Source organism: Equus przewalskii, chromosome 3, assembly GCF_037783145.1.
Source record: "Equus przewalskii isolate Varuska chromosome 3, EquPr2, whole genome shotgun sequence".
NCBI classification, from domain to species: Eukaryota; Metazoa; Chordata; class Mammalia; order Perissodactyla; family Equidae; genus Equus; species Equus przewalskii.
Window position 1 is genome coordinate 60,272,585 of NC_091833.1, and position 14,131 is coordinate 60,286,715.

Here is a 14,131-nt window from a genome sequence, read left to right on the forward strand (position 1 = left end):
GAGGACCATTCCATACACTTGAGAAAAGTACCCTTCCCAGAAAGTCACTGCCTGAAGAAACAGAGGTAAATACAGCCAAGATGTGCAAGGTAACAGAAGAGAAAATTGGTAACAACAAAAAAAGATACTTCAGACTATTTGTTTGAAACAGAAATTTATAAATATTTTTGAAAACCTCCCGGGAAAAAATCTACGTTCATTGATTAGTGGAAAGAAAAATTCCTATATCTACTGTTAAACTTTTAGAAAACCAAGTATCTGTGAATATAATTATTCCATTCTTATAAAGAAAATCATTTGTGTAATAAACATATTGGTAAATGCAAAGAAAACACTCTGGAAGGATACAGTACACCAAACTTCATTAGAGATTACCCTGGGAATGGAAAATCAGATCGTGAAGGGAGGAAGAAAGGGGCAATTTTAGACTATATACTGATCTGAATTATTTATAATAAGCATGTTTTCACTATTGCTTCAATATCTAAACAGAAAAATTTAAAGAAATTGCCCAAATATATAAGACCTTGCTTCTATTCTATTACCTGATGTAACATATCCCTGATTGACTCACTGTTCAGCTACTTTCTGAACACAGCTGAATCTTGTTATTCATAGTAGTTAGGTTCTATAGTTACCATGAACACTGAATTAGAAGATACAGAACCACTGCACCTAAAGGAAATACATTTTCATCAATCATTCCAATACACAACCTTGTTTTACGTGTATTTCTGTTTAAAGACATCTTATTCAGTATATATCCCTGATTCATTAACACTGAACTCACAGCCGCCAGTACTATTACTCACGCCTAGGAGAAGCTTTATCTAACACACATATTTGCTCTGTAAGGCACATCATAGCCTTCTTCTGCTTAGGAACACCTTTAGAAGGCACTACTCTTGAGGCCAGTTTTAACACCAAAATCACCAATAACAAGCACAAAAATGCAAAAAAATATGACACTAAATGGACCCTGAAAAGGATACTGGTTTACAGTATGAGAGTTGAAACAAGAAGGCAGAGTATCTCTTTGTTTGACCTCAAGTAGGGACATGCATATCAGGCGACTCAAATTTTTTGCTACTCTGTGCATGTCCACAAATAACCACGAAAGGAAAGTGCTGTGTGTATTGATTTTGCGGTTACAAATAAGTTTTAGTGTGTGGGTGAATTTGCAAACATGGAATCAATGAATAATAAGGACTGACTGTACCTTAAACACAATCTTTCTAAGTCAGTTTCATCATGTGCAAGATGGAGGAATAAACTAGAAAACTCAAAGGCTACTTAACAGCCAAAACTTAGAACACATTAAAGGTGCTCAATTTTACCTAGTTTGTAATAATGTATTTATTTGCTACACTATCTGAAAAATCTATTTGGCCTACAGAGTGTTTAAAATAATTTTTAAGCCAACATTTCAAAATTGAAAGATTTCATATAAAAATCCAGATTTCTACCTTTTATTAAAAAAAATCAGCCTGATAGCTAACACTGTATTTCATACAATTTAAGAAGCCATTAATTATAATATCCACCAATTTTTTAATGTATCACTAATAAAAAAGAAATACTGCAAATTTCAATTACAAGATGCAACCTGGCTTCAGAGATGTTTAAATGCTAATGTATACCTCAGAATTGTTAAAATATGGCACTTACTATGTGCCAGCTCTGTTCTAAAGTTCCGTATATTTTTTTAAAGATTTTATTTTTTCCTTTTTCTCCCCAAAGCCCCCCAGTACACAGTTGTATATTCTTCGTTGTGGGTCCTTCTAGTTGTAGCATGTGGGACGCTGCCTCAGCGTGGCTTGATGAGCAGTGCCATGTCCGTGCCCAGGATTCGAACCAACGAAACACTGGGCCGCCTGCAGCGGAGCACGCAGACTCAACCACTCAGCCACGGGGCCAGCCCCTAAAGTTCCGTATATTTTTAAGTTCATTTAATCTTCACAAAAACCCTGCATGATAGCCACTATTGCTATCCACATTTTAGACATGAAGAAACGAAGGTACAGGGGGTGAGTGACTTGTCCAAGTTCACAAAACTAGTAAGCAGTGGGAAGGATTCAGAGCCAAAGCAGTCTGAGTGCTTAACCATTATGTTAAACCTGCTCTCCGGGCCTGCATTTCCGGAGGGAGCAACTGGCTGGAAGTGAGCATGAGCTACAATCTCAAGTCAGGATAAGCAGGTTCCAGTTTCATCCCAGACCTTGGCTCTCTTCTCTAACTGGATCTGTTTCATTGAATGATGAGGTTACCGGAGTGACACTGTTGGGATTTCAGTTTGTGACTCTTACATTAAACAACAGAATACTATAAACAAAAAACAGTTCTAAAGAGGAAAAAATAAATTTGAGTAAAATTTTACCCAGAGTTAGTTTTATTTAGACGGACCAGAAAGGGGTGATAACAAGGAAAAACTCAAAAGATAGCAGTTTTCAACTAATTCATACTATGTTAACTATTAGGTATTAGATGCTCTCAGAGATAAATACAGTGATGGATTAGACGTGGATCCTGTTATCAAGATGCTTTTATAGTCTATTAAAAGAGAGTATAAAAAAAAGTATAGTGTAATTAACAAAAGCAGCTGAAAATCTGGTATTTTAAATGTCTAACAAAGCAGCTCCACGTTTTAACACGTAAAGATCTCCGAGACATATCAATCAATGAAAAAGGTAAGCTATAGAACACTATAAACAGTGTACAATTTAGGAGAAAAAGGGATGAACGTGCTGATACAAACATATAATTCTATACTGCACAGATGTATGATTATTCATAAAGGTCTGAAAGAATTTATATCAAACTAAGAATAGCAGTTATTCCTGGTAAGACAACTGAAATTGGAGACGGCAGTCAAAGAGGACTTAAACTTTACTAGCATTGCTTGCCAATTTGTGTAATAAAAAAAATGAAAAGGCAAATAATATATTATGCAGCTCACGCAGGTGATTATATATCAGAATTCTTCTGTTTTTTCAGTAATTGCTATGTGAGATTCACAATTCCACTTACCAAGAAAAATATGAAAAGGGTAAATAATCCCATGACAATTGGTAAATTGAGCATAATCAGGATTACAACCTAATAATCTGAATTTAACATTTGTTAGTTTTGCTAACCAACAGTGCCTTTTATTTTTATTCACTGATACACAAAGGAGATGAAAAAAGAAGCAATGGGAATAGGAATGACTAGGAAAGAAAAAAATGAGACGAGTAATGAGAACATGAAAAGCCACTGAAAAGTAAAATGGAGGGAAAAAAAGGTAGCATAAAATTAGGATACTGAAGGTACATTTAAAACTTAAAGGACAGCTACATAATGTAGTTTGCAGTATTTTCTCACAACTCCTAATAGAAATCCATGGGTTTTTTTTTTAGTATTCAATAACTATTTAACTGACATGGAAAAATGAAGGACTGGAATGCCAATTTTAAAAAATCTAATTAAACCATTCCATCATTTATTCAACAAATTTTTTTTTTTGAGGAAGATTAGCCCTGAGCTAACTACTGCCAGTCCTCCTTTTTGCTGAGGAAGCCTGGCCCTGAGCTAACATCTGTGCCCATCTTCCTCTACTTTATATGTGGGATGCCTACCACAGCATGGCTTGCCAAGCAGTGCCAAGTCCGCCCCCGGGATCTGAAGCGGTGAACCCCGGGCTGCCGGGAAGTGGAACGTGCGCACTTAACCGCTGTGCCACTGGGCGGGCCCCTATTCAACAAATATTTATCAAGCACCTAATAATGACTTATTTGATGATATAACTTTGCCTTCATGAAGCTTAAAACATAGTTACACCATCCTTGGAGAGAACTTCCTTAACCATGACTGTTTACTGTAGGACTAAAATAATTCATGTTAAGCAATAGTTAATTCATGTATATTGTTTTAATGAAATAAAAAAATCACTGTTTTAGAATACAAAAAAGAGCCAGAAACTTGTTTTAAATTCAACTCTGAATCTGAGAAGATTTTACAAAAAAAGCAAAACCAAGTCTTATTTCAGTTGACCTAAATTATTATAATCTAAAAAAAAGTGTGAACATTAGAAAGTAAAACACCAGTCTCTTTGCAGATAAATCCAATGAATCTAACACGATCTATTTCCATTACAATTACCAATAAGTCAGCTAAGGTAATACACAGCTTCATTTATTCTCCATGCTTTCCAAAAGGACATCCTTTTAAGCAAGGCATTGTAAGGAAACTTGTCTACCAAATAACCTATCACAAATGCTACCATCTCAAATCTAACACTACAAAAGTTTTCAAATTAAAGGTGAGTAACTTTTCATACAAAGAATGTTTATGGCATTTCTGCCTAAGGTATAAAAATATAAGCATGCCTTTTCTATGATATCCATAACAGACAAAAAAACAAAGCCGTATAAGTAACAGAAGGTAAATACATAAAATGAGAGAGAAATGATATTTGCTATCAACAAAGTTATATAAGAAATTCTTGTATCCTCTCCTAAAAGATAATCAGATTCAAGAGTGATTACAATTACTTCTCAAACCATAAAGCATCAGGACTTAGTTTATGTTTTAGGTATTCAAGTGGGCAACACTTCACGAACTCCATAAAGCTGATGATAATAAAGGACTTCTAAAATGTAGCATTCCTTTAAGAAATATATCCTCTATAACAATTTTCCCAAAGTAAGTTCCTCAGAACACTAGACCCATAAGGTTTTCTGGAGGAAAAAAAAAGATCTGGTCTAATAAATCTGGCCAACACATTTTATATCTCCATCTTGAAAATATTTGAAAACATAACACAGTGTGCCTGCTTAATAAACCTTGTACAAATATTAGGTTTTTGTTTTGTTTTTGATCATCACACACACGCTTCTTTGGTAACAAAATTTCTTCAAGTACGTCTATGTATGTTCTTTGGAACATGCTTTGGTAATGCTAGGGTATGTAAAACTTAAACACTAAGGGTTTTTTTTTAAACCACCCTAAATTATCTACATAATTAACCTTCAAAAAAGAGCCATGTAGTTTTCAAGAGACACTACTTAAAAAAAAATGAGACATCTTTAGTAGGATATAAAAGTGATCAAAACACAAGTCATTATTATAGTTTTCTCTGACACTGTTATTGCAAGATAAGCCAAGAGAGAAAACACATACGAGTTACGGCACTGACCTGGTTATTAATGTAGAATATGAAACACGAATCCAAACAGAAGTTTCAGACTACACATTTATAGTAATGTGGTATAAAATGTGCTTAACCAAACCAAAACTACATCTAAATTTAACTGCACACTCCTTAATAACAATTTTTATTAAAAGAAAGTACAGCCGTGTCTATATTGTTAGCCCCTTTCCTTTTTAAGCCCTCTGATCAAAGTCTAATCCAAAAAGAGATTCCCTAACAGCACAGGAGTTCTGCACACTTTTTCTGAACTTTAGCAACTTTCATGCCTTGGGATACAACTTGAGAAGAGAAAATCCCCCTATGATTTATCATCAAATATAGTTAACACTTCTCTTGGGATTTTTCAAGAAACTAGTTTTAAAAAGAAAGTATTAATGGGGCCGGCTCTGTGGTGTAGTTGTTAAGTTCAGTGTGTTCAGCTTTGGTGGCCCAGGTTTGCGGGTTCAGATCCTGGGTGCAGACCTACACCACTTGCTAGCCATGCTGTGGTGGCGACCCATATACAAAATAGAGGAAGACTTGCACAGATGTTAGCTCAGGGCAAATCTTCCTCAAGCAAAAAAAAAATAAAAATAAAAATAAAGAGTTGAAAAAGGGACCTTAATTTTTTTAAAAAAGGTATTAGTTGGAAGGTAGATGGAAAAGTAAGCACGTGTGAGCATTCAAAAGAATGAGTGCAATTTTTTACTATAATTAGTGTTTATCTGCACCTAGCAAAATATGTCAAGGCTAAGAAGGTTTCAATCATCAGAAATCAGAGCCTTTCTTTATCTAAAGTAAAAAAGAAAAATCAAATTAAAAGGTATTTGACTCTAAAATACGAAAAGTTTGGTGTGGATAAAATTCCAGACTTAAAATACTCAGAACATTATAGAATTACTGACTATCATGTGATACACATACAAATATTTGCTACTCTGCCTTTGTAGAACATCTTAATATCAATCCAAAGTCACTCTTAATTGAGAGTATGAAAAGCTAGGTACTATACAATCAATAATATAACTCACATATTTAGCAGATAAAATTAAGTTGAGTAAGAAAAAGCAGGAAGGCAGCGAAGCACACTAAATCTGAAAAATTCCTCAAGTAAAAAGTGTGACATAGAGGCCGTCCCTGTGGCTGAGTGGTTGGGTTGGCACGCTCAGCTTTGGCGGCCCAGGGTTTCACTGGTTTGGATCCTGGGCGCCGACATGTCGGGCCATGCTGGGGCGGCATCCCGCATGCCATAGCTGGAGGGACCCACAACTAAAAAATATACAACTGTGTACTGGGGGGACTTGGGGAGAAAAAGCAGGGGAAAAAACAAAAGTTTGACATAATAGACTTCAATCATTTTTAGAACTTTGATTCTTACAGTCTTTAAAAAGTATTGTTTTAGCGCCTAGTAATTTGTAGGCTGCTATGATTACAGTCTGTGATTTCTTTCATATAACACTATTATTAATTCATTTAACAAATACTTATTGAGTACATACATATGTAAATACATATGAACCCAGCCGTAAACACACTTAAGAGACTAGAAGAGATGAGACATATATAAAAAGCCTAAGAAAATGCACAATCTAATTAAAACGTGAAGATTGGTCAGAGGGAAAGAGACTATCTGCAGTTTGGCAGCGGAGAGAAGTAAGGGGTTCAGACTAGAGAAGGCAATGATGATGAAGTTGAAGGACAGGTAGACTAGACAGAGAAAAGAGCTTTCCATGGGAAAAAGATGAAAAACTACAACAAAGATAATTTAACTTTGCAGAAATGGAAAAAAATTACAAAATACTACATGATAATGTAGAAGTTAGAAGTTCCAAGCTCTGGCAACTCAAACATCCAGGTCAGAGCAAACCACCAATTAAAACACCTAATACTGTACCACACACTCTACTGGTGCTCTATAAATACTTCTAAATTAGTGGCCTATGACCTCTTATATCTGTCGTTCTTCCTAAGGGAATGAGATGGTGAAACAAATTTTATTCATGCTGTAACACAGAGTAAACTATTAATCCTCTTCAGAAGACAAACCACTTTTCCAATTTTGAGTGTACATGCTCAAAGTTAGGCAAGAACAAGGACCCTCACTTTCAGTTTATATATACAGCATACACAAGTGATACTCAAGCTTCAATCTCAAATCATTACATAAAAACTATGTTGTTCCATTCACTATGGCAAGATCAAAGTGTTCTAGTCTCAGCTGTGCAATACTGTACAAATTGCTTTAGTGCTCTGTGCTTCAGTTTCCTAACTTGTAAAATGAGGAGGTTCAACCTGGATGGTCTGCAAATGGCCTTCCAGCTCTAAAACCCTAAACAGTACTCAATTAACTGTACACCATCTTTTCTACAGAAGTCATTGTGACAAGGCCAACTATAACCCCTCCCCCCAAAAAAGTGTATTCTTCCCCTAAAAACATGTAATAAAAACGCCCCTTTACTCAGCACATATTAAGTGCCAGGCTCTTTCTAGTTCTTATTTCACTTAGTCCTCATTACATCCATAAAAGCAAGCATTTTCCTTATTTTACTCATGGGGTATTAGCCATCTCTTGCCTGACTAATCCAATCAGGGGTGGAAGACAGGGATTCAAATCAAGGTCTAAAGCCAAAGCAAGCTCTAATAAATATCACTTTAAAATTTGGTGCCTCAAACAAAAACATCAGACAGACAAAATAAATGAAGAAAGGCTGAAGACGTGGACTGTGATAATGGTAATCTGGAGAGAGCATGGTCTTCTAACAGGGCAGCTTAGTTTGCCTTGTAGCATGTGGGAAAGGACAAGAGAAGCCAAATATCATGGGGCTGTGTGTGTGAAATCTCCTGATTTTCAAATGAAGGAAAACAGATTCACCAGCTTGCAACTTCTGCTTCAAACAGTTCTAAGCCAAATCTGTGAGGTTAATTTTAATAATATTATATAAATTTCCAAAATTCCCAGATAAGTATTAAAATATGGGCACCAGCAATAAAGCCTTGAAGTAAGGCAAACCTGGACTGAATCCTGGTTCTATTACTAGCAGCGCGACCTTGGTCAAGTTACTTCACCTCTAAGCCTCATTTCTTCATTTTGTAAAGTGAGGATACTATCACCTATCTTGAAGGGTGGTTAGGGATTAAAGGAGAATGTGGACTACAAAGAGCTCAGCACAGTACCTAGCACAAGGTAAGAGCTTGACAAAGGAAAGTTATCGTTACCCTTCAGGATGCCAGTAACATAAGATAGGATCTATGTTCACAGACATCCGTTATGTCTACGAATACTACCCAAAGTTTACCTTTAAAATGTCATATTTTGTCACTTTCCTGCAGTCCCCAAATTATTCTCAATTAAAAAGCTTATTTTAAAAAATGTCATAAACACTCATTTTTAATAGACACTAATCAAACTTAAAAGTCAGTTTATCCTAAATCTAAAATCGAACCAACTATCAAATAGTGTTTTCAGTGGCTAACAATTTTTCTAAAGTGACACTGCAAAGCGTGTTACCAAGAGTTCAGCCTTCTGAATGGGGTGGGCGGAAAGGAAAGCGGGGGATGTGTCCCCAAAGCGGTTTGAGCGCGAGAGATCACTACAACGTGCAAGTGAGTATCTCCCAAAGAGCATCTATTTGGGTGAGCCCGAAAAACGGAGTCTGAACTAGTAACACTTGGCAGAACGACCTTCCTCCAGTTGAAAAGACAAGAGCAGGTGGTTTTGAGCCCCAAACTTCGTTTTATTCTTAGCCACATGCTCTCATCAACAGCTGGGCTTTAAACCTTCTTGTAGTCTTCCCCAATTCCAGACCGCGAGAGAGGGCGCAGGACTTCAGGTTCCTGTCGGTCAGTGGCGACACAAGCGAAAGGGCAGGAGGGAGGGGCCCGAGGGGCGTGGGAGACAGGTCAGGCCACCTCTCCCTTCCCGGGCGGTACCACCCGCGGACCACCCTCCTCGCCAGGCCTGCCGGCTGCCGTGAGTGGGGCAGAGCCGCGGCGGTGGGGGCTGCGCTGGAGGCGTGAAGGAATAACTCGGGGGTTTCAGGAAACGAAGGGAGGCCAAGGGGGAGGCGGCATGTGGACCCCCAGCCCACGGTGGGCGCGGGACATAACCTCCCGGCCCCCGAGTCCTCGGTCCGCGTTCCTGCCCGGACCCTTCCCAAGTCCCGGACCCGCCGCTCCTCTCACCGTCTCTGCTTCTGTGTGCTGGGGTCCGGCACTCTGACCCCCCATTACCCCGCGGAGGAAATTCATCTTGCCGCTCAGCCACCGGCTCTACCGGCCCCTTCGGGGAGAAAAAAGATAACTTCCCCTGCCCTCCGCAGGGCCTGGCCTCCAAGCCCGCACTCTGCACTGCCTGGCCGCCGCCACCACTGCCTCTTACTCGGCGGCCGCTCCAGCCCCCTACGCCCGGAAACAGCCGCCGCCGCCAGTGGAGCTGCGCATGCGCGGGGACGTGGCATTACGTGGCGGCTCGAAGGGCGAAGGCAAAGGGGAAAAGTAGGGGAGAGGAGGCCCGTATCCCGGGTCCGCCCAAGCCCCGCCCACTGCGCAGACCCCGCCCACTGCGCACGGACACGCCTTCTACTCCCGCCCTTCGTGGGTCGCTCCCGCTGGCCCCAAACACCCACGTGGTCGAAGCCCGGCCCTGCCGGCTGGAGGATCCGGTTAGGGTACGTGTTTTGGCTTGCAGGGTTTTTAATTGTCGCCGAGCGGGACTTACTGCGAGCTATCAAGTCCGGGGTCGTACTTTGTTGAGTCGAAAGTGAAATTTTCCTTCGGCCAACTTGACAGGTAAGGAGTTCCGGCCCTTGGAAGAGTTCGTTTGGTTTTGCGGGTTAGCAGTACCAGGTTGTGGCCTTCTGATCCTGGCAAATTGAATTTCTTTACAGGGCTTTGTTTGGTGGTTAGAAAAAGGGTGCTAGCGCCCCCTCATTCCACTGCCACTGGAGGGCGCATTTCTAAGCTCTTGCTCCTGAAACCTGCTGAAAGGAATTCCTAGATCTAAACACCAGGTAGACCGCTATTTGAAGTGGTGTGAGAAGGAAACCAACCGAACTCCGCTTTTAGCTTACTAGAGAAAATACGTTGACCTGCAGTGTCGGTTTGGCAGCTAGTAGCATAATGTTTTCTTATTAAGTCTCAACCTCTGAATTTTCGGTACTTTTTTAAACATGGAAAAGGTCTTTTCAAATCGATGTGCTTTTCGAAATGAGATTGCTACGTACACATGCTTCTGGAATAGTCTTGTAAATTTCTTGAGGCTGAACAGCGCAGGGTCTAGTTAGCTAACTAATTCATACACCTCTCCACTTGGATGCCCCACAGGTCTCAGATTCAACATTTAAAATTGGACTCATCATCCTTCCTAGCCTCTCTTAAAGAAAAAAAAAATCCTTAAGCTGCTTCTGTGTGCCTTGCCATGCTCAGTAGTACCACTAGCCAAATAATTGCCTAAGCTAGAAGGAGGAAGCTGTGAGGAATCTTAGACTCTGGATTTCACCCTCACATGTCCGGTGGTCGAGTCTAGTCCTATCATTTCTCTTTACTAATATTTCTCAAAAGGTCCTCTGCTCTTTATCCTCTCTTCCTCTATATTGTTTATGTTCTCATTTTTTACCAATATTACGGCAATAGCGTCTTAACTAGTTTGTCTGCATTCAAGCCCTGGCTTCTGTCCAGTCCAGTCCCCAGTCCACCTCACAACGACAAAACATCTGTGCATGTCAGTCCTCTTAAAAGCCTCCAGTGGTTCTCCATTCTCTCCATAACAAAATCCAGACTCCTTAGGTTGGTATACAGGCCTGTTATGTTCTGGCTCCTTCCTACTTTCCAGCTCCTGCCTCCCCCAGGTACTCTGGATATATGCCTGCGTATGCCTTTCCCTTCCCTCCTCTTCATCAAGGAAACTCCTGCTAGTTTTTAAAGACTTAACTGGCATCATCTGAAAGCTTTCCCTGAAATCCAGATACATACATATGTATTTGCTAGCACTTTACAGTTAATAATATGTGGTAAGTGCTCAATAAATGGTTGTTAAGGCAAACTGTTAAGGGCTGGACTATGTTACTCATTTTTGTATCTCTGTGTCTTAGCACTATCTCATAAAAGGTGATATGGATGGATAAATTAAGAAAACATTAAAGGATATATGAATAGTATGCTGAGAAGGAGGATCCTTTTTCATCTGTAAGGTGGAATTGTAGATAACATGTATCACAAAAACTGTGGTGAAAGTTCCTTTCCTAGTGCCAAGGTTTTAAGCCTGGGCCACTTGGAGATTGGTGGGGATCATCCTGCCAAAAATACTGTGCACTAAGCATTGTCCTCTGCTTTAAAACTAGACACTTGACATTTTGCTTCAGACATTTTCCATGGGGGCATTTTGTTGCAGCCTAAAAAAAGTAACCAATAAATGCTCAGCATTTCTATTACCAAGTAATGTGTGCAAAGAACCTCACCCAGTCCCTAAGCCTCACCCCTGAGCCTCTCCTCACCTCCTCCCTGTGCCCTGCTCTACCCCATCATCAGAGATAAGTCTCTGGAGATGAAGTGGGGCTCATGGGTGTCTACTACATATATTATTTGGTAATAGAGAAAGTAGCGCCTTGACATTTTAGCAAAGTTGTTTTAAGACACCAGCCTTTTTTGAAATGCCCTGCTTTGTTTTAAATTTTGGTGAGTATTGTAGGTCACTAACAAAGTACCGTGAGTTTTCCCTTCATTTGACCTATTTTCTTCCCTAACAGCATCCCCTGGACAGAAGGGACAATAGGCAGGAGGGATGGACACTTGGGTGCAGAGTGGGTGAGGGCGGAACCCCCAGACTTGCCCCTGACCTCACAGTCTTGCCTCTGTCCTGGTGTCTGGGAAGGGGTGGTGCTATTTGCTACTTCCAGATTCCAGAAGGGGCAGAGAGGGTACAGTGGCTAATTTGTCCCCCATTCGGGGTCTGAAAGAGAGTGGAGGCATCATCACTATGGAACAGCCATGAAATGGACTAATTTAAGAGAAAGGGGGTTACACGTGAATCCACTTCCACTGATTTTATAAAGAAAAGTCAGGGACCATGTCTTGTTCCTATTTGTACCATTTAATCATCTAGCATCATTCCTTTAACATGATAGATGCTCAAGAACCATTTCTTAATCAAGGAAAGAGAAAACATGAAAAAATTGTGACTGTCTGACTTACGCCCTTGTACTTCTGACTTTCATAAATCTAAACATTCAGGATAAGAATACCATGAGTCATTAAAATACACATAATCCAAAATTTTAACTTGAGTAAGAAAAAATTTTTCTTTTCTGAAACCAAACCTGACAACAGAGCAACTAACAAAATTCATTGGTTTGAAATCCATTTTTAAAATTGCTTCCTTACAATCCCCTAGTTCCGTGGCCTTCTTTTCCCATCCTTTCTTACTTTCTAGTGGCAAACTCAGCAATGAAATATCATTGCGCAAGATTGTTTTTTGCTTGGGGGTGCTGGTGGTGGGGTGGAGAATTATCTATACTTACTTAAGAGGACAAGTAGAGATGATAATTTGTGTTTCAAATACCTTATATACAGGGTTTTAAAGACCAGTTACTGGAAAATCAGTGTCCAAAAATATTATTGATACAGTTATGCCTTACTGTCTATTAACCAAACAACACATAGCAAAATAAATTGATAATGATGAAGCAGCAGTTGAAATTCGTAACCAATCAATAATAACATCAAACATACATTTGTGCTCCTTATTTGCTAGGCTCTGTCTATTCAAAGGGCTTTATATAAAATAACTTACTTAATCCTGGCAACAACCTTATAAGGTGGGTAGTGTTATTAGCCCCCTTTTACAAATGTTCGTGAAACAGGCACAGAGAGTAACTTGCCCGATGTCATACAGCTAGGAAGTGGCAGAGCTAGGACATAAATTGGCAATCTGACTCCAAAGCCTGTGCTCTTGTGTACTCTGCGCTCTGATTCTCTAGACTCGAGGCAGTGATCATGCATTACGTAGAAAGGTGGTCTGCACACCTCTACATAATCCAGCCCCTCCGTTATCTCCCTGACCTCACCTCCTGCTCCATTCCCTCCACTCCAGCTACACTGGCTTCCTTGTGTTTCTGAAATTTGCTCTCCCCTCATGGCCTTTCCACTTGTTCTTTGCTGTATTTTGGATGCTCGCTAGTCCACCCACCCAGAAGAATGGCTCGCTGCTTCATCTTATTCCAACCTGCTTGCATGTTGCTTAGGTCTCTCTTGACTGTTCTAGGTTGTGACCTCCCCATACTCCTTCTCCCTTTGCTCTGCTTATTTTTCTCTTTAGCATTTTCCAGTCTGATACATTGTTCTCCCATATATATTATTTTCCCTTATTTCATTGGATCTAAGATGCCATCAGGTGCACCTCAGAGAGAGGAAAAAAACCAAAACTCTACCAATCGTAAGATTTCATTTACCAAAAGATGCGTCCCAATTTCAGGTTTCAAAAAATGTTCATCATAGGATTAATGGAATATAGTATACATTTTATGTCTTTATCTTGTTTACTGTCTATTTCCAGGCCACCACCAGAAGGTAAAGCCAGAAGGGCAGGGATTTTAGTCCTTTCGTAAATTGTTTTATCCTCAGTGCTTACCACAGTATTTGACACATAGTAAGCACTTGGTAACTCTTTAATGGATGAATGAATTCCCCAAATGAGGAAATTCCCACTTTCAGCTTTTGTGCATGGGAGCAGAAATTCTGCAGTGTTGCTAAGCATCACATGGCAGCCAGACTTCCTCAACAGAGTCTGAATCAGGGCTCTCAGAAAATTTTATTAACTAATTTTAGTTTATGAATATTTTGTTCACCTTTAAAGACCTACTTAGTAATTAACATTTAGTAATGTGTAAAGATAAACATCTGTGGAAGAAAGGACTTATATTTTTAGGATCAGATCATAGCCATTGGGAGAACCTTCTCAGCCTCCCAGGG

At 39.7% G+C, this 14,131-nt stretch overlaps 2 protein-coding genes across 10 annotated transcripts in view; one reads left to right on the plus strand and one right to left on the minus strand.

The window, feature by feature from the left end:
* Positions 1 to 9,644, minus strand: part of USO1 (USO1 vesicle transport factor) — a 95,894-nt gene extending 86,250 nt beyond the window's left edge. The window contains exon 1 of one of the 4 annotated variants that reach the window (XR_011538671.1): positions 9,350 to 9,595. Coding sequence is in view for 2 of the 4 variants with exons in the window: in XM_070614630.1 (XP_070470731.1) it covers positions 9,350 to 9,415 (66 nt within the window). In the remaining 2 variants the exon portion in view is untranslated. Of the gene's footprint in view, positions 1 to 9,349 lie in introns of all 4 variants that reach the window. The other 3 variants (XR_011538670.1, XM_070614630.1, XM_070614631.1) reach the window with 3 other exon arrangements.
* Positions 9,065 to 14,131, plus strand: part of G3BP2 (G3BP stress granule assembly factor 2) — a 78,994-nt gene continuing 73,927 nt past the window's right edge. For 2 of the 6 annotated variants that reach the window (XM_070614632.1, XM_008521967.2), the window contains exon 1: positions 9,662 to 9,955. The gene's annotated coding sequence lies outside the window, so the exon portion shown is untranslated. Of the gene's footprint in view, positions 9,956 to 14,131 lie in introns of all 6 variants that reach the window. The other 4 variants (XM_070614638.1, XM_070614633.1, XM_070614635.1 and 1 more) reach the window with 4 other exon arrangements.